This window comes from Microcebus murinus, chromosome 10 (genome assembly GCF_040939455.1).
Source record: "Microcebus murinus isolate Inina chromosome 10, M.murinus_Inina_mat1.0, whole genome shotgun sequence".
Lineage (NCBI taxonomy): Eukaryota > Metazoa > Chordata > Mammalia > Primates > Cheirogaleidae > Microcebus > Microcebus murinus.
In genome coordinates this window covers 83,634,769-83,653,794 of record NC_134113.1, presented here as the reverse complement: position 1 = coordinate 83,653,794, position 19,026 = coordinate 83,634,769, and the positions used below count along the sequence as shown (strand labels likewise).

At 36.8% G+C, this 19,026-nt stretch overlaps 1 protein-coding gene across 2 annotated transcripts in view; it reads left to right on the top strand.

Moving 5' to 3' along the window:
- Window positions 1-19,026, top strand: part of AEBP2 (AE binding protein 2) — a 71,928-nt gene that overhangs the window by 28,978 nt on the left and 23,924 nt on the right. For both annotated transcript variants that reach the window (XM_012785511.2, XM_012785512.2), the window contains exon 3: window positions 4,338-4,445. In XM_012785511.2, the coding sequence (XP_012640965.1) occupies window positions 4,338-4,445 (108 nt within the window). The remainder of the gene's footprint in view (window positions 1-4,337; window positions 4,446-19,026) is intronic.

The window sequence follows — 19,026 nt, the reverse complement described above, 5'->3', positions numbered from 1 at the left end:
TTGTTTTGTTTTGTTTCAATTTTCCTGGACAGAAAAATTTGATGGTGGTTATTTTGAGAAGGGACCTTTGGTATCTAATATAAACCTAGTTTTTCTGTCGACTAGTCTTAAAGAATATATCATCTTAAATCTTTACAGATATAAGATATATGTTTTGGAGTTACCAAATGTGTAGTCAGAGTGTCTCTGATGAAAAAGGAAATAGAGGCTTAGATTCTAAGTGATTCTTCGAAGATTACATAGCTATAAAGCAAAAGAGCTAGATAGAATTCTGGTTAGACAACCTGATTTTCTTTCTTTCCTTTCCTTCCTTCCCTTCCTTTCCTCCCTTCCCTCCCTCCCTCCCTCCGGTAGAGATGGGGTCTCACTTTTTGCTCAGGCTGGTCTCGAACTTTTGAGCTCAAGCAATCCTCCCACCTCATCCTCTGAAAGTGCTAGGATTACAGGCCTGAGCCACCATGCCTGGCCCAGGTTGTCCATTTTCTATTTCTATTATATCTAATACAACCTAATGTGACATAAGTCTCTCTGTGTCATGAGAGACTAGACTGTGGACCTTTGCGTCTTATTCTATTTATAATAGACCTTAATTCAGATAGGATAGAAGAACCATGACACATTATATTCTTGGACATATCCCTCCCAAATTTGGATTGAATGTGAACCCTATGGTGTTTGATTTTTCAGGGCTTAGCTTTTACAATTGGAGAGTTTCTAAAGATAGAGCATAAAAATGTTTTTCACATTACGTGTATATAAAAAGTCTCAGGTTTGAAGAAGACCCTTTTTGTCAGATTTTGGGCTGCTTTTTTGTCAAAAGATCTTCCTGATACAGGTTAGGGAAGGCAATTTAGTTTTCGAATGGTTTTGTGTAGCCTTCATGTGGAATTTTAGTGCCAGTTTGGTGTATCAAGACTATCTTTGTCTTGTGGAAGTTAAGTGTCCCCTCCCCCCCCCAGAATTATTATTATCATTTTTTAGTTTTGACACATTTTAATATTTGGGTTTATCTTTGTGAGAAATGAAGTTGAGTTATTAAATTACAATCAAAATTTTCCTTACAAATTTAGACAATTAACTACTTCAACTACATAGATAACTTTGGTCTCTTTATACTTATTTCATTTTTTATAAATTTCACTAGGTTGAAGGTTTTGATTTTTCTTTGAATCCTAACATCTTTCCTTAAGTGTTACTGGACATTATTCCATCTGAACTCTAGACCATACCTACTCACTGATTAATGCTGTATCTGATGTAAGTACAGAGTCTGCCATTGCCTCCATAGTCAAGTTTACTCGTAGGAAAAAAAAATTAGAAGTTAGAGATGGTTGTTTCTCCCGTAGTGCTTAGTTGAGTAATGTTAGGTAGAGGTAATGATGCTCTTGAAAGAACTGAATGCTACCTTGTCTGATTTGAGAGTAATTCACAGTAGGGGTTACTTCAGAATCTTAACATCAAGAAGAATCAACAGAATTCTTCATTGTTACAAAAATTGTTATAAAAATAACATTAATTTTATTCCTAAATAATTCGTTTAAGGCATTTCTGTTTATGTAGTATGACTTGTGAGAGAATTTTAAACCAACCCCTTATTCACTGGATTGAAAATTTAAGACTCTTAATAGTCTTGAGTCAGGAAATTGATAGATAGCACTGATTATCTGCATGTGATTGATATGCAACAATATTGAATTAACTTCTATAGCATTTAAGCATTGCTTAATTTTTCTTTTCCTAGATTTATTTTGAAAAGTAACTTTTAACTCTGGGAGCCTCGGGCATCAGTGTATAAATGTGGTAGGGTCAGGAATTTTAACAATAAAGTAGGAAATGTTGACTTCCTTTATCTACTTAGCTAAAAGAAACTAGCAAATTTATTGTGGAATCAGGATGCAATAATATTCTCTAAACATTTGTGTCAAATGGCATGGTGATACTGCCTTGTTAGATCTTTTTGACACAAAGAGGTTTCGGCTTTTTTTTTTTTTTTTTTTTTAAAGACATAGTCTCACTCTGTTGGGCCGGGTAGAGTGCCTTGGCGTCAGCCTAGCTCACAGCAACCTCAAACTTCTGGGCTCAAGCAATCCTTCTGCCTCAGCTTCCCGAGTAGCTGGGACTACAGGCATGTGCCACTATGCCTGGCTAATTTTTTCTATTTTTGGTGGAGACAGGGTCTCACTCTGCCTGCCTCGGCCTCCCAGAGTGCTGGGAGTACAGGCAGGTGAGCCACCATGCCCTGCCCGGCCAGTGGTTTCGGCCAGTGGTTTCGTGTTTGACTGTAAATTGACCTCAGTTATTTGTTTATAGATTGTCAGTTTTTTCTTGTCTTTTAAAAAAAATTTGTTTTAGACTGGCTATTTTAAAGACTATTTCCTCAGTTCTTTATATAGCTTTGTTGTGTTCTATGTATAATAGATTATAGTCTTCAAAATGTGACTATGTATAATTGTTCCTACCTTAGAAAAGAACAGAATATATAAATGGTACATTCAAGGTAATGATTGCCATAGATTCATATTTTTCTCCCTGGTGGGAAGCAGTTTTCAATGTTCGGTTTGATAGACATATCCTGAATTAGGAAATTGATATGTCATTATTAGTAAGAAGATGGTAAAGATAGATTGTTAGTGTTGGTACTTTCCAAATCCAGTCATACTCAGTACCCTTAAACCTAAGAATATGGATCTATTATGATGATAGGGTAGTCAATTGCTTTTACTACTATATTAATTTAACATTTTGTATGAAATTTTGTATCATAATCAGGGTATTTGGAAATAATTTTTTCTTTTTTTGAGACAGAGTCTCGCTCTGTTGCCCTAGCTAGAGTGCAGTGGTGTCTCCCATAGCTCACTGTAACTTCAAACTTCTGGGCTCAAGCTATCCTCCTGCCTCAGCCTCTTGAGAAGCTGGTACTATAGGCATGCACTACCATGCTTGGCTAATTTTTCTGTTTTTTGTTTTTTGTTTTTTTTTTTTTTTTTAGAGATGGGGTTTTGCTCTTGTTCAAGCTGGTCTTGAACTCCTGAGCTCAAGCGATCCTCCTGTCTCTTGGCCTCCCAGAGTGCTAGGATTACAGGTGTGGAGGAAATAATTCTTAATATAGGAATTTGTGTTAGTATGCCTGGCCAGAAATAATTCTTTTTTTTTTTTTTTTTTTTTTTTGAGACAGAGTCTCGCTTTGTTGCCTAGGCTAGAATGAGTGCCGTGGCGTGAGCCTAGCTCACAGCAACCTCAAACTCCTGGGCTCAAGCAATCCTTCTGCCTCAGCCTCCCAAGTGGCTGGGACTACAGGCATGTGCCACCATGCCCGGCTAATTTTTTCTATATATATTATTTGGCCAATTAATTTCTTTCTATTTATAGTAGAGACAGGGTCTCGCTCTTGCTCAGGCTGGTTTCAAACTCCTGACCTCGAGCAATCCGCCCGCCTCGGCCTCCCAGAGAGCTAGGATTACAGGCGTGAGCCACCGCGCCCGGCCCAGAAATAATTCTTAATATAAGAGTTTGTGTTTGTGTACATGTGAGAGTAGAAAAGCATGAGTAGAAAAATTACTTTTTTTTTTTTTTTGAGACAGTGTCTCACTCTGTTGCCCAGGCTAGAGTGCCGCTGTGGCGTCAGCCTAGCTCACAGCAACCTCAATCTCCTGGGCTCAAGCAATCCTCCTCCCTCAGCCTCCCAAGTAGCTGGGACTACAGGAATGCGCCACCATACCCGGCTATTTATATATATATAAATAGCTAATTGTTCAGCTAATTTCTTTCTATTTTTAGTAGACACATGGCCTCGCTCTTGCTCAGGCTGGTCTCGAACTCCTGAGCTCAAACAGTCCACCTGCCTTGGCCTCCCAGAGTGCTGAAAAATTGTAGTTTGAGGACTTAATTTTTACTCATTCTTTGAAGTTGAAAATACCAGTATCTACTAATTACCATTGGTTATTAATTTTAATTATTTTTATACCTTTATATTTAAAATTAATAGGTGCTTGTTCCTTTGTGTAGTAAATATGAAAATATAAATAATGGGCCATGGTCCCAGTTCCTAAGGATAAGTTGTAACTTTTTAATACATTTCTTTCTAAGTAGTACTTTGTGATTGGTGTGTCATTCCGTATTGAGGTAGTGGACAGCAACCTGAATGGGGACCAATTAATACAGTGCCATACACTTGGAAGTTTATAAGTTTAACTACATTAAGCATTTTGATTCGCTAATACAATAAATGGCTCTTTTTGTCAGTTGAAGATTTGTAACATGTTCTTTTTGAACTTAAAGGAATCAAACTCTTTGTTGAAATAAGTGATGAAAATTAATATGGTTCTTTTTTTTAACAGGTATTTGTTTGCTTATGGAAAGGTTGTAAAGTCTATAACACTCCATCAACCAGTCAGAGTTGGTTACAGAGGCATATGCTGACACACAGTGGAGACAAACCATTCAAGGTAAGTGTGTGTATGCATGTATGCGAGTTTTTCTTTTAAACTTCAATTTAAGCTAATGTGTTTTTTAATAGGCATAGTTTTGCTCTTATGAAAAATTTTTAAAGAATCATTTATTTCAACAGTCCTTTAGGTGCATGGAATTTCAGAAAGTAGGTGGAGATAAAGATAATTTAATCCAATTTTTATAATTTAAAAAACAGGAACAAAAGCTGCTGTAAGGTTAGGGTCTTGAAAATAGCTAGTGGGCTGGCCAGTGACTTGAAGCCATGTCAGCTGTCATTAATACTTTGTGGTCTGATTATGTTTTCTTACTGTCAAAGGTTTCAGCCTCTTTTATTGGCAAACAACACCGACTCTTATATGAAATAAATTGTACAACACTAAGGGATTTGATTCCTTTCACTCAGTTTTTTTCTTCTTTATTTTTTTTTTTTTCTTTTATTTCTTTTACAGGGCTCTCCAGTTGGATCTTTCACTCAGTTTTGAGGTCATACTACTGGGTTTAGTTGTAAATCACTTTGTCAAATTAGATGTATTCTGAGAAGTCTTTATAAAATGCACGTTTCTGTAAAAGTCATTTTTCCATTTATCCTCATTAAAAATTAAATAATATTTTGATTTCTAATTATAGAATCCATATACTAAAGAGATTAAAAATTTGAATTTAAAGAAGCTTAATAGTTGTTAAAACCATTACTGGAATGTAAATATTGTGTCACAAACTTCCCTTGGGTTTCATAGTGAATGAGGTAATTGTGGAGTTGCTTTTAAAAAATAAGTTAATGTTTTTTTGAAAAGGCAATCATTAACAAGTTAAATTATGAAAAAAATTTATGTTGAGAAATCTTGGTTCCCTTGCCTGTTCTCATATCCCCCTTCCTCCCATACATAGTTACTATTAATTGTTTCTTGTGAATTCTTCTAGTATTTCTGTATGGAACTGCAAGCAGATAAACATGTAGTCTCATTCTCTTTTCTTTCTTACACAAAATCTTATAAACTATATATTGTCTGTACCCTGCTTTTTAAGAAAATAAGCTTTTAACTTTAGTAGAAATTTTAAATATATAGATTAGTGGAGTTCCCATATACCCCAAGTTTCCCCCATGATTGATGTCTTATATCGTGTGTATCTGTATCTTGCTTTTTTTTTTTTTTTTTGAGACAGAGTCTCACTCTATTGCCTAGGCTAGAGTGCTGTGGCATTACCCTAGTTCACAGCAACCTCAAACTCCTGGGCTCAAGCAATCCTCCTGCCTTAGCCTCTCGAGTAGCTGGGACTATAAACATGCACCATCATGCCTGGCTAATTCTTTCTATATATTTTTAGTTGTTTATTTTAGTTTGTTTATTGTTCGTTTTCAAGCTAATTTCTTTCGATATTTAGTAGAGACAGGGTCTCGCTCTTGCTCAGGCTGGTCTCAAACTCCTGAGCTCAAATGATCCTCCTGCCTCAGCCTCCCACAGTGCTAGGGTTACAGGCGTGAGCCATCATGCCCGGCCTGTATCTTGTGTTTTGAATGTACTTTACACTAGGATCTTTCCATACTAATTCATAGTGAATATTCTTTTTTTAAAAGAAGTTTCATAATATTTCATTGTGTGGTTGTAGCAGTTTGTTTAACCAAGCTTTATATAGACAGTTGCATTGCTTCAAGTCTTGCTATTACAAATAGTGCTGCAGTGATGAATCTTGAACATCTGTCATTTTGTATATGTATGATTAGATATATAGGAAAAATTCCCCAAAATGATACAAGTGGATCACAGGTTATATAAACATTGATAATTTTGATAAATATTGCCAAAATTCCCTTCTTAGAGGTTGTGCTGTCATCAGCAATAGTAGAGCATATGCCTTCTTCAAAGCCTTGCTAAGAGGATGTTGTCAAACTTTTGGATTTTCGCCACCCTAAGAGGTGAGAAATCATATCCTAGTGTAGTTTTATTTATTAAATTTCAAACTATTAAAGGGGGTACAGTTGTTTTTGTTTATGTGGATACCTCGCATAACACTTAAGTTAGGGCTTTTGGTGTGCCTGTCACCAGAATAGTGTTCATTGTACTCAGTGAATAAGTTTTTATCCCATACCCCTCCTGCTACCCTCCCCCTTTCTTGGTTTCTCATGTCCTTTATATCACCTTGTGCCTGTGTGTACCCATCATTTAGCTCCCATTTATAAGTGAGCAAATATGGTATTTGGTTTTCCATTCCTGAGATACTTTACTTAGCATAATGGTTGTCTCCAGTTCCTTCTAAGCTGCTGCAAATGACATTATTTCATTCTTTTTGATGGCTGAAAAGTACTCCATGTATACATACACCACATTTTCTTTATCCATTCATGAATTCATGGGCATGGGCACTTAGGTTGGTTGCACATCTTGCAATTGTGAGTTGTGCTGCTATAAACATTTGGGTACAGGTGTCTTTTTTATAAAATGACTTCTTTTCCTTTGTGTAGATACCCAGCAGTGGGATTGCTGTATTGAATGGTAGGTCTACATTTATTTCTTGATGAATCTCCATACTGTTTTCTATAGAGATTGTACTAATTTACAGTCCCACCAAGAGTGTACAAGCATTCCTTTCTCTCTATATCCACACCAGCATGTATTGTTTTTTGACTTTTTAATAATAGTCATTCTCTTTGGGCATGGTGGTTCATGCCTGTAATCCTAGCACTCTGGGAGGCGGAGATGCGAGGATTACTTTAACCCAGGAGTTCAAGACCAGCCTCAGCAAGAGTGAGCCTCTAGAAAAAATTAGCCGCATGTGTTGGCACATGCCTGTAGCCCCAGCTACTCAGGAAGCTGAGGTAGGAGGATCTCTTGAGCTTGGGAGTTTGAAGCTGCAATGAGCTATGATGATGCCACTGCACTCCAAGAAGGATGACAGAGTGAGACCGTGTCTCAAAAAAAAAAATATATATATATATATATAGTGCGCGTGAGAGAGTGCACGCGCGCGCTATTCTGATAGGGTCAAGGTATTTGTTTCTTTGTTATTTTGAGACAGTCTCACTGTGTTGCCCTGAGTAGAGTGCTGTGGCATTAGCCTAGCTCACAGCAACCTTAAACTCCTGGGCTCAAGTGATCCTCCTGTCTCAGCCTCCCGAGTAGGTTGGACTACAGCACAAACACGATGCCCAGCGAATTTTTTCTACTTTTAGTAGAGATAGGGTCTTGCTGTTCCTCTGGCTGGTCTTGAACTCCTGAGCTCAAGTGATCCTCTCATCTAGGCCTCCCAGAGTGCTAACATTACTGGTGTGGGCCACCGCCCTCGGCCTCATTGTGGTTTTTTTAATATGCATTTTCCTGATGGATAGTGATGTTGAGCATTTTTTCATGTTTGTTGGCCGTTTGTATCTTTTCTTTTGGAAAACTTCTGTTTATGTCTTTTGCCCACTTTTTTTTTTGAGACAAGGTCTCTCTGTTGCCCAGGTTAGAGAGCAGTGGCAACATCATAGCTCATTGCAACCTCAAACTTCTGGGCTCAAGTGATCCTCCTGCCTCAGTTTCCCAAGTAGCTGGGACTGCAGGTGAGAACCACCACACCTGGCTAATTTTTCTATTTTTTGGAGAGATGATGTCTTTTTTTCTTGCTTTTGCTCAGACTGGTCTCAAACTTCTGGCCTCAAGCAGTCCTCACACAGTGCTGGGATTACGGGAGTGAGCCCGATCCCCTGTGCCTGGCCTTTGCCCACTTTTTGATGGAGTTGTTTGTTTTTTTCTTACTGATTTGTTTGAGTTCTTTGTAGATTCTGGATATTTTAGTTCTTTGTCAGATGTATACTTTGTGAATATTTTCTCCCATTTTGTCAGTTGTCTATTCACTTTGTTGATTATTTCTTTTGCTGTGCATAATCCTTTTAATTGAGTCCCATTTATTTTTATTGTTGCTGTGTTTGCTTTTGGGGTCTTAGTCATAAATTCTTTGCCTAGGCTGATATCTAAAAGTTTTTTCTACGTTTTCTTCTAGAATTTTTATGGTTTCATGCCTTACATTTAATTCTTTTATCCATCCTGAATTAATTTTTGTATGGCAGGAGATAGGGGTTCTGTTTCATTCTTCTGCATGTGGCCGTCCACTTTTCCTAGCACCATTTATTGAACAGGGCTTACTTTTGTTGTCTTTTGTTGTCTGCTTTGTTGAAGATTGGTTGGTTATAGGCAGATGGTTTTATTCCTGGGTTCTCTGTTCTGTTCCATTGGTCTATGCCTCTACTTTTATGCCACTATAATGCTGGTTTGGTTACTATCGCCTTGTAATATAATTGGAAGTCAGGTAATGTGATGCCTCCAGATTTCTTCTTTTTGCTTAAAATTGCTTTGGTTGCTTGGGCTCTTTTTTGGGGGGTCCAAATGAAGCTTAGGGTTATTTTCTCCAGATCTGTGAAATAGGACATTGTTATTATGATGGGGATTATGTTGAATCTGTAAATCATCTTGGGCAGTATGGACTTTTTTTTTTTTTGAGACAGGGTCTTGCTCTGGCTCTCGAGTCTGACGCAGTAGCTTCATCATAATTCACTGCAATCTCAAACTTCTGGGCTTGAGCTATCCTCCTGCCTCAGCCTCCCAAGAAGCTGGGACTATAGGCTCATGGCACCATGTCTGACTAATTTTTCTATCTTTGGTAGAGTTATGAGTCTGACTCTTGCTCAGGCTGGTCTCAAACTGCTCAAGTGATCCTTCTGCCTTAGCCTTCCACAGTGCTAGGATTACAGGCAGGAGCCACTGTGCCTGACCAGTGAGGACATTTTAATGATGTTGATTCTAGTAACCCATAAGCAAGGATGTTTTTACATTTGTTTGTGTCAACTGTAGTTTCTTTCATCAGAAAGTTCTTCTTGTAGAAATCTTTCACCTCCTTACTTAAATATACATCTAGGTATTTTATTTTCTTTGTAACTATCGTGAATGATATTGAGTCCTTGATTTGACTCTTAGCTTGTCATTAGTATATAGAAATGCTACTGATTTGTATACGTTGATGTTGTAATCTGAGACTTTGCCGAATTTATTTATCAATTCCAGGAGTCTTTGGGGCAATATAATCATCAGCAATCAGGGATAGTTTGATCTTCTCTTTACTGATTTGGATGTCCTTCCTTTCTTTCTCTTCATTGATTGTTGAGGCTGGGACTTCCACTTATGTGTTGAATAGAAGTGGTGACAGTGAACACCTTTGTCTTGTTCCATTTCTTCATTCAGTATGGTATTGGCTGTGGGTTTATTATACATGGCTTTTATAATCCTTTACCTGGTTTGTTGAGGATTTTTATCATGTAAGGCTGTTGGATTTTATCGAGTGCTTTTTCTGCATCTGTTGAGATGATCATGTAGTCTTTGTTTTTGTTTCTGCTTACATGGTGGGTCATGTTTGTTAATTTGCATATATTGAGCCATCCTTGGATGCCTGGGATAAAACCTACTTGATCATGGTGGATTATATTTTTGATATGTAGTTGAATTCAGTTTTGGTAGTATTTTGTTGAGGATTTTTGCATCTGTGTTCACAAGGGATCTTGGTCTGTTGTTTTCTTTTTTTGTTGTGTCCTTTCCGGGCTTTGGTGATACTGGCTTTATAGAATGAGCATTTCCTCCTTTTCAATGTTATGGAATAGTTTCTATGGGATAAGTACCAGTTCTTTGTAGATCTGGTAGAATTTGGCTGTGAATCCATCCAGCCCAGGGCTTTGAGGGGGGGAGCAGATTTTTTTTTTTTTTTTTATTTGTTTGAATTTTATCTAGCCTTTTTTTTTTTTTTATTTATTTATTTTTTTTTATTTTGGCATATTATGGGGGTACAGATTTTAAGGTTTCAATAAATGCCCATTCCCCCCCCGGGAGCAGATTTTTTATTACTGCTTCAATCTGTTATTGGTCTGTTCACGACTTCAATTTCTTCCTACTTCAGGCTTGGAAGGTTGTGTGTTTCTAGGAATTTATCCAGGTTTTCTAGTTTGTGTAAAGCAGGCATCCTCAAACTATGGCCCGCAGGCCACATGCAGATGTTTTTGCCCACTTGTTTTTTTTTTTGTTTTTTTGTTTTTTTTTTTTTGAGACAGAGTTTCACTCTGTTGTCCAGGCTAGAGTGAGTGCCGTGGCGTCAGCCTAGCTCACAGCAACCTCAAACTCCTGGGCTCGAGCGATCCTTCTGCCTCAGCCTGCCCACTTGTTTTTTTTTACTTCAAAATAACATGTGCAGTGTGCATAGGAATTTGTTCATAGTTTTTTTTTTTTTAAATTATAGTACGGCCCTCCAACTGAGGGACAGTGAACTGGTCCCCTGTTTAAAAAGTTTGAGGACCCCTGGTGTAGAGGTTCTTGTAGTATTCACGGGGGGCATTTTGTATTTCTGTGTTGTCAGTTGTGATGTTTCCTTTTTCATTTCTTATTGAGCTTTTTTGAGTCATATCTATTTCTGGTTAAACTGGCTAGTGGTCTGTTGATCTTGTTTATTTTTTCAAAGAATCAACTTTTTGTTGCATTGATCCTTTTAATTGTTTTTTTATTTTATTTTACTTTATTTTATTTTATTTGGTTTTCATTTCGTTTAGTTCTGTTCTGAACCTTTTCTTCTGCTAGCTTTGGATTTGGTTTGTTCTTCTTTTTCTAGTTCCCTGACATGTGACATTAGATTTTTTTTTTTTTTTTTTTTTTTTTTTTTTTTGAGACAGTCTCATTCTGTTGCCCGGGCTAGAGTGCTGTGGCATCACCCTAGCTCACAGCAACCTCAAACTCCTGGGCTCAAGCAATCCTTCTGTCTTACCCTCCTGCGTAGCTGAGACTACAGGCATGCGCCACCATGCCTGGCTAATGTTTTCTATATATATTTTTAGATGTCCAGCTAATTTATTTCTATTTTTTTTAGTAGAGACGGGATCTCGCTCTTGCTCAGGCTGGTCTCCAACTCCTGAGGTCAAATGATTCCCATGTCTCGGCCTCCCAGAGTGCTAGGATTACAGGTGTGAGCAACCACACCTGGTCTGGGTTTTTAATTGGTGATCTTTTTGTCTTTTTGTAGACATTTAAGGCTATGAACTTTCCCTTAGGACCGTTTGCTGTATCCCATTGATTTTAAAAGCTTGTGTCCCCTTTGTCATTCAGGCCAAGGAATCTTGTTTTCCATCTTAATTTCATCATCGACACAAGGATTGTTTAGCAGCAGGTGGTTTAATTTCCATGACTTTGTATAAATTTGAGTGTTTCTTTTGGAATTACTTTCTACTTTTATTCCACTGTGGTCTGAGAAGATACATGGTATGATTTCAATTTTTGTTTAACTTGCTGAGACTTGTTTTGTGGCCTAAGATGTGATCAGCCTTGGAAAATGTCCCATGTTCTCATGAGAAGAATGTATATTGACTAGTTTTTGGGTAGAATGCTGTGTAAGTGTCCGTGAGGTCCATTTGTTTTAGAGTCTTGTGTAAGTCCAGTGTTTGATTTATTTTCTGCTTCTGTGTTCAATTATGTCAGCGGAGTGTTAAAGTCCCTGGCAGTTAAGATGCTACTTTTTAATTCTTTACTTAGATCCAGAAGAATTTGCTTTATGAAACTGGGAGCCTCTGTTAGGTGCATGTATATTTAGGATTGTTATGTCTTATTGTTGAATTGTTCCCTTTATCATTATATTAATATAATGATCATCTTTGTCTTTTTTTTTTTTTTTTTTTACCACTATTGACTTAAAGTCTGTTTTATCTGATATGAGAATGGCTACCTCTGCTCGCTTTTGGTTTCCATTGGTGTGGAATATTTTTTTCCCATCCTTTTTCCTTGAGTCTTTGTGAGTTTTTGTGGTGTACATGTGTTTCTTGGAGACAGCAAATACGTAGATTGTGTTTTTTCCTCCAATCTGCCCATCTGTCTTTTACGTGTAGAATTCAGATTGTTCACATTGTTAATACTGGTATGTGCAATGCTGTTCTGTTCATCATGTTGATTAATATCACTGGATAATATATTGTTTTGTTTTCCCTCTTTTACTATTGTTTTATAAGAGCTATGAACTATAACTTTTGGGTATTTTTAAGCAGGTGGGTATCATGCTATTGCATGTATATATACTGCACTTCTGAGTATTTCCTGTAGGACGGGTCTAGTAATAACAAATTAATTCCCTTAGTGTTTGCTAATCGGGAATAGTTTTTATTTCCCCATCATTTATGAAACTTAGTTTTGCACTATACAAAATTCTTGGCAGTCAGGTTTAAGAAGATTAAATATGGATCTCCAATCCCTTCTGGCTTGTAAAGTCTCTGTTGAGAAGATTCCAGTTACCCTGATGGATTTTCCTTTGTAGGTTATTTGTTGCTTTTATCTTGCAGCTTGTAGAATTTTCTCCTTCATTTTGTCTTTGCTGACTATGTTTCTTAAGGATGTCCTAGTTGCTATGAATCTTCCTGGTATTCAATGACCATGTTTATTTGGATTTCTGAACTTCTGGCAATACCAGGGAAGTTCTCCTCTGTAATTTCCTTGAATAGGTTTTCCATCCTTCTTGATTTTTCTTCTTCTCCCTCTAAGAAACCTATATTTTTATTTTGGCTCATTTCATAGTTTCATATTTCTCTGAGTGATTGTTATTCTCCTTTATCCTTTTTTCTGCATCTTTGACTGGATTAGTTCAAAAGCCTTGTCTTTAAGCTCTGTGATTCTTCTGCTAGGTCTAGCCTGTTGTTGAAGCTTTCTCCTATATTTAGTAATTCCCTAAATGACTTATTCATTTCTATAAGTTCTGTCAGGTCCTTGCTTATTTGTCTCTCTCCTTTGTGAGTTTTTCTTTATTTTCATTCATGTCTTGAGACGTTTTTGTTTCTTTGTGTTGGTTTTTAACCTTCTCTTCAATTCCATTCATCTCATTTGCCCGCCATATTCTGAAATCTATTTCTGACATTTTGGTAATTTCCGTTTGGCTGGGGTCTGTTGTTGTGGATCATTTGATCCTTTAGAGGTGTTTAGCTTGTTTCTTCATGTTGCCAGAATTTAGTTTGCTGATTTTTTTTTTTTTTTTTTTTTTTTTTGAGACAGAGTCTCTGTTGCCCAGGCTAGAGTGCCGTGGCATCAGCTAGCTCAGAGCAACCTCAAACTCCTGGGCTCAAGCGATCCTTCTGCCTCAGCCTCCCGAGTAGCTGGGACTACAGGCATGAGCCACCATGCCCGGCTAATTTTTTTCTATTTTTAGTAGAGACAGGGTCTTACTCTTTCTCAGGCTGGTTTCTAACTCCTGACCTTGAGCGATCCACCAGCCTCAGCCTCCCAGAGTGCTACGATTATAGTCGTGAGCCACTGCGCCTGGCCTAAAATTATATATATGTAATTTATGTACCATAAGATTCAATATTTCCAAGGTTGTGCAGCCATCACCACTATCTAATTAAAGAACGTATATGTGCTTTTGAAAGCGAAAAGGGAACATAAATATTGGACTATTTAGGAAATAGCATTTAGTTTCATTTATGTAAATGATTCTTTATGGTGGCAGTTTGAAAATATTTAAAAAAACATTTCTGACTAAAGAGTGTGGACTATCTGTAATTTAAACGTTAAAGTAACTGGTTGCAAATAGTTTCTCATGTTGATAGTTCAGAGTTTGTTGTGTGATGAGGAAGGTAAAGTGAGAGTCAGAAATATCAAAATAGCAAAGGCTTGAATGATGCTACTCAGTGGCTTGCACATTGCATATGTATTTTATTACATTACATATTTTAACTGAATTAATCCTTACAACCATTCTTTGGATTAATTACTGTTGTTGCCCTCCTTTTATAGATGAGAAAAAAAAGAGATTAAGTATTTAATGGACAGTAAGTGGCAGATTCAGGATTTCAGTGGCTATGTGAATCCAGGGTCATTAACCACATTACTGTGGTGTATTCGTTAAAACTAAGAAATCAATTTCTTAGTTTTAAAACTAAGAAACTTTAAAGAATTCTTTAAAACTAAGAATCAATTTCTACCTGGAATTTTTGTTTTCCTTTAGATCACCTGTTAATCTGCCATGAAGCTGCTACTTTCTGCCCTATTTTCCAATAACCCCTTGAAGATCTTTGTAGCACTTCTGGGAATGTGAATAAGATAGTGTTAGTACTGGCAAAGACAGTCTTAAATATTGCTTCATCCAAATAAATGTTTGGGAAAAAAAACACCCAGTAATTCCATGTTTTGAATTTTAGAACAGCTAATGATGACAGTGGCAGCTAACATATGTTAGCTTTCAGTGGATTTAGGAGATAGAACATTTAAAATAGTCAATGTCCAACAACCAGTTTTTCCTAATGCTTGAAACAGGTTGCCTTTTCATCAAAACACCATGTGTAATGGCTTGAGTTCAGTCATCATTGATATATTTATGAGTGAAAATTTAAAATATTTGAGTACTAAAACCATACTCAGCACCATGAAATGCTCATGTTAAGGGGAATGAAGGCACTGAGGCCAGTTGAGGCAACAGCACCTGTCCCTGCCTCACAGTCTCTGGGATGTACACATAATGAGTGGAACGTTGATTAGATGATGCCTAAAATTATTTTCTCTATTAAGGGAGAAGAGTTTGTATTGAAATATGTGTGAACTATTATGTTTTTCTTATATTAGTATAAGTCCTCTTTATCTCATTCTAAATTATACTTTTTTTTTAGATTTGTTTGTTTTTTCATTGATGAATGACCAAAATTAAAGTTAAAACAATTCTCTGTTAGAATTTGCATTACTGATTTCATTTCCAGAGATTGGATCACTTGTGATTCAGATAAACTCTTAATGCTTACTCTCTCGGTTCTAGATACTACTAGAGTCTGTTTGTTGTCTTGAAGGATCCTGGGACACACGAGCCTGTTGGGGCTCCGTATAGATAATCCTGGGTAGAGAAATCCCTCTGAATTTAAACCAGAAGGTTTGCATCTGAACTGTTATCGTCATCTCTGCCTTAATTGTATTCAAGTAGCTGTTCTAATATTTGAAATGTGAAGTTTTTCAACAGATTTGTTGAATAAACCAATATTAAACTAGGAACCTGGTGGCAAAGACTATCTTAACTTGTATTCCCAGAAGTATCTGGCACATTGGCCATAATACATTTTTCTTAATGTATGATTTTAGAGTAGATGTTAGGAAATACAGGGATGATAACTTCTAAAATGGTAAAGAAGGGAAATTAGTATTGTATGGCTTATTCTAAGGTAGTGCTGTATAATAGAAATGTATATGAACCATATATGTCATTTAAAATTTCTTAGTGCCACATTAAAATAATCAAAAATAGGTGAAGGTAATCTAAATATCTTTGATTTAACATGATATATTATTATTTAAACTTGTTATCAATACATAAGATTAATGAAATGTACTTTTTGATAATAAATCTTCCAAATATGACATTTTACACTTACAGTATATCTCAATTCAGACTAGCCACATTTTAAGTACTTAGAAGCTACATGTGTCTAATGGGTGAATGTATTGGATAGTGTAAAACTAACATAGAGTAATTATACTTAAAACAGTCAATGCAGATGTTAAACAATTTAACTAGGTTTCACAAAATTTGCAGTTGAAGAAGTAGATTCAGGCTCATGTTTGTGATCCCAGCACTCTGGGAGGCTGAGGTGGGAGGATTACTAGAGGCCAGGAGTTCAAGACCAGCCTGAGCAAGAGTGAGACCTGGTCTTTACAAAAAATTGAAGAATTAGCCAGGTATGTTGGTGCACACCTACAGTCCCACCTGCCCAGGGGGCTGAAGCAGGAGAATCTCTTGAGCCCAGGAGTTTGAGCTATGATGATGCTATAGCTTTAAAAAAAAGCATTGCAGCATGGGTGACAGTGAGATTCTGTCTCAAAACAAACAATCCCTCCCCAAAAGTAGATTCACATACCCAAGTTGTTCCAAATATACTCAAAAGTTTGTTAGTAGCTGAATTGAGTATCAAGCTTTAAATTAAAAGTTAAGTTGGTTATTATGAAAATGCAGTTTAAAACCAGATGATACCACTTCACACTTATTATTAGGATGGTTTTAATAAAAAATGGAAATAGTAAGTCTTGATGAGGATATGGAACTGGTGATTATAAAACATTATTAACATACTAAAGTCCACTGAATTGTACACTTTTAAAATTGTTAATTGTATGTTATGTAGATTTCACATCAATAAATAATTAATAACATTATTTAAATGAAATAAAATTAAAAGTTTCGTTTCTCAGTTATACTAGCCATATTTTAAGTGTTCAGTAGCAATATTTGCTCATTGGCTTTTGTAGTGGACAGTGTAGTTCTATGGCAGTGTGGTAACCTGCAGCAGATGGCACCTTTAAAAAGTGTTATTCATTCTTGGTACTCAAAATATGTGTGGTAGGTCCTTAAATTCTAAGAATGTGGTAACCATTAGATGCATTAGATGCTAAACTTTTCATGGTCGGAATCTGTAGCTGTACACTCTTGATGCAGGCTATTTGAGGACCACACCATTCACAAGGTTGTTGTAAGAACTAAATGAAGTACTGCTCTCAGAGTAATGGATATGGCGAATTGCTTCTCTCATGAATTCCCCAATAGCAGTCCCCAACCTTTTTGGCACCAGGGACTGGTTTCATGGAAGATAGTTCTTCACAGACAGGAGGAAGTAGGGGGTGCGGAGCTCAGGTGGTGATGCACAGCTCAGATCCTAACAGGCCATGGACTGGTATAGGAATTAATTTCTTTCTATTTTTGGTAGAGATGGGGTCTCACGCAGGCTGGTTTCAAACTCCTGGCCTTGAGCAATCCATCCTCCTCGGCTTCCCAGAGTGCTAGGATTACAGGCGTGAGCCACCGCGCCCGGCCTTGAGGTTATCACTTTATATGTGTGTCTTGCTGAACACATAGTGAAGCTCTTTCTGTGTAGGGACTGTATCTTATATATCCTTATACTTGCAGCATCTTGTTTAATACTGGATACAGATAAGTATTTACACTAAAATCTTGAATCGTTCCTCCTTTTTAAAACTTAGTGTATACTGTAGAGTGGGTAAAGATTTTTAATAGCAATGCTAAGGGCAATTAAAAGTCCCTACAATGTCTCTTGTATGTCAAAACAAAGAAAATAATTAACGGCACCATGTAAGGAGCTTATGTGATTTTTATCAGATTCTATAAGCATATAGCTGTTTAGTTTCATTATTAGATTTAGATACATCTACAGTTTGTAAGATTTTTCTAGGGGTGGGTGTGTGTGTGTGTGGGTGTGTGTGTGTGTGTGTGTGTGTATTCATAACTGTAGTAAAAAATGTGAAGACAGCCTCAAAGAATGGTTGGTTCTTGTCTACTTGGGGTAGATTTAGAAAGACTATATGAAGAAAGTTATGGTTTCTACTAATAGAGAATTGTGTTTTTAGGAATTTAAGACAGTAAAGGTACTTGAATTGAAACAAAGAGCCTGGGGGCATGTAGATTGTTTTATGGTATTAGATAAACTCTAATACAAGGTGAACTACCTGGGAATAATGTCATAGATGTATTTGGTTTTTAACATGATAAATTTCCATGCTAGCAGTTTGGTTGTTAAGTCAGAATCCAAGTAAATTGGATAATAAATTACTAATAAAAAAGTTCTTAGCAATCTGCCTGTGGAGTTTGCTATTTGGGGGATTATTTTAGAAAATAGTTTATTTTAATTACTAATATTAATTTGTTAGAAGACTTGCAAAAATTATTTGCTAAGCTCTAACTAAAAATCACACTTACACAGTGATGTCTGAATGTTCTGCATTCATTGTTGGAATAGCAGATCCTCCAGGTGACTTGGGTAGTTAACCTTTTTGATTTCTTGGTCTGTTAAGTAAAGAAGGTTAAAAAGGCAGTATTTAATGGAATTTGTAGAGGGCCGGCCACCCACAACCAGTACTTTTTTTTTTTGAGACAGAATCTCTCTCTGTTGCCCAGGCTAGAGTGCTGTGGCATCAGCTTAGCTCACAGCAACATCAGACTCCTGGGTTCAAGCAATCCTCTTGCCTCAGTCTCCCTAGTACCTGGGACTACAGGCGTGCACCACCGCACCCTGCTAATCTTTACTGTTTTTAGTAGTGATGGGGTCTCATACTTGCTCAGGCTAGTCTCGAACTAATGACCTCATGACCTCAAGCAATCCTTCCACAGTACTAGGATTACAGGCGTGAGTCACTGCGCCCAGTCTATGAGCATGTCTTTTTCTAAGAGAGATCTAATAGTTGTTAAAGTCAATATCGAACTTCATTCCTACCTGTTTTGACAATGTAGAACAATAGGGAGGCTGAAGGTTTTGAAGTAGCATTTTGTATATTAAGATAAAAAGATTTTTAGAATCCAAGAATCTAAGTAATTATGAGGATATCAGACTCTTTGTTGCAAAAACAACTTACTGTTCCTGTTATGAACATGATTAATTCAAAACCAGAGTTTTCTGGGAAGAAGATCCCACTATTTTTGTCTTGCATATAATGGGAAGAGCAGTTAACTGAGGAGTCATGAAACTTGAGCTTTATTTTCTTTTTTGTTATTTCTTTTTTTTTTTTTTTTACTAGAATTCCTGTCTGAAGAAAATAGAGTTTTATTTTC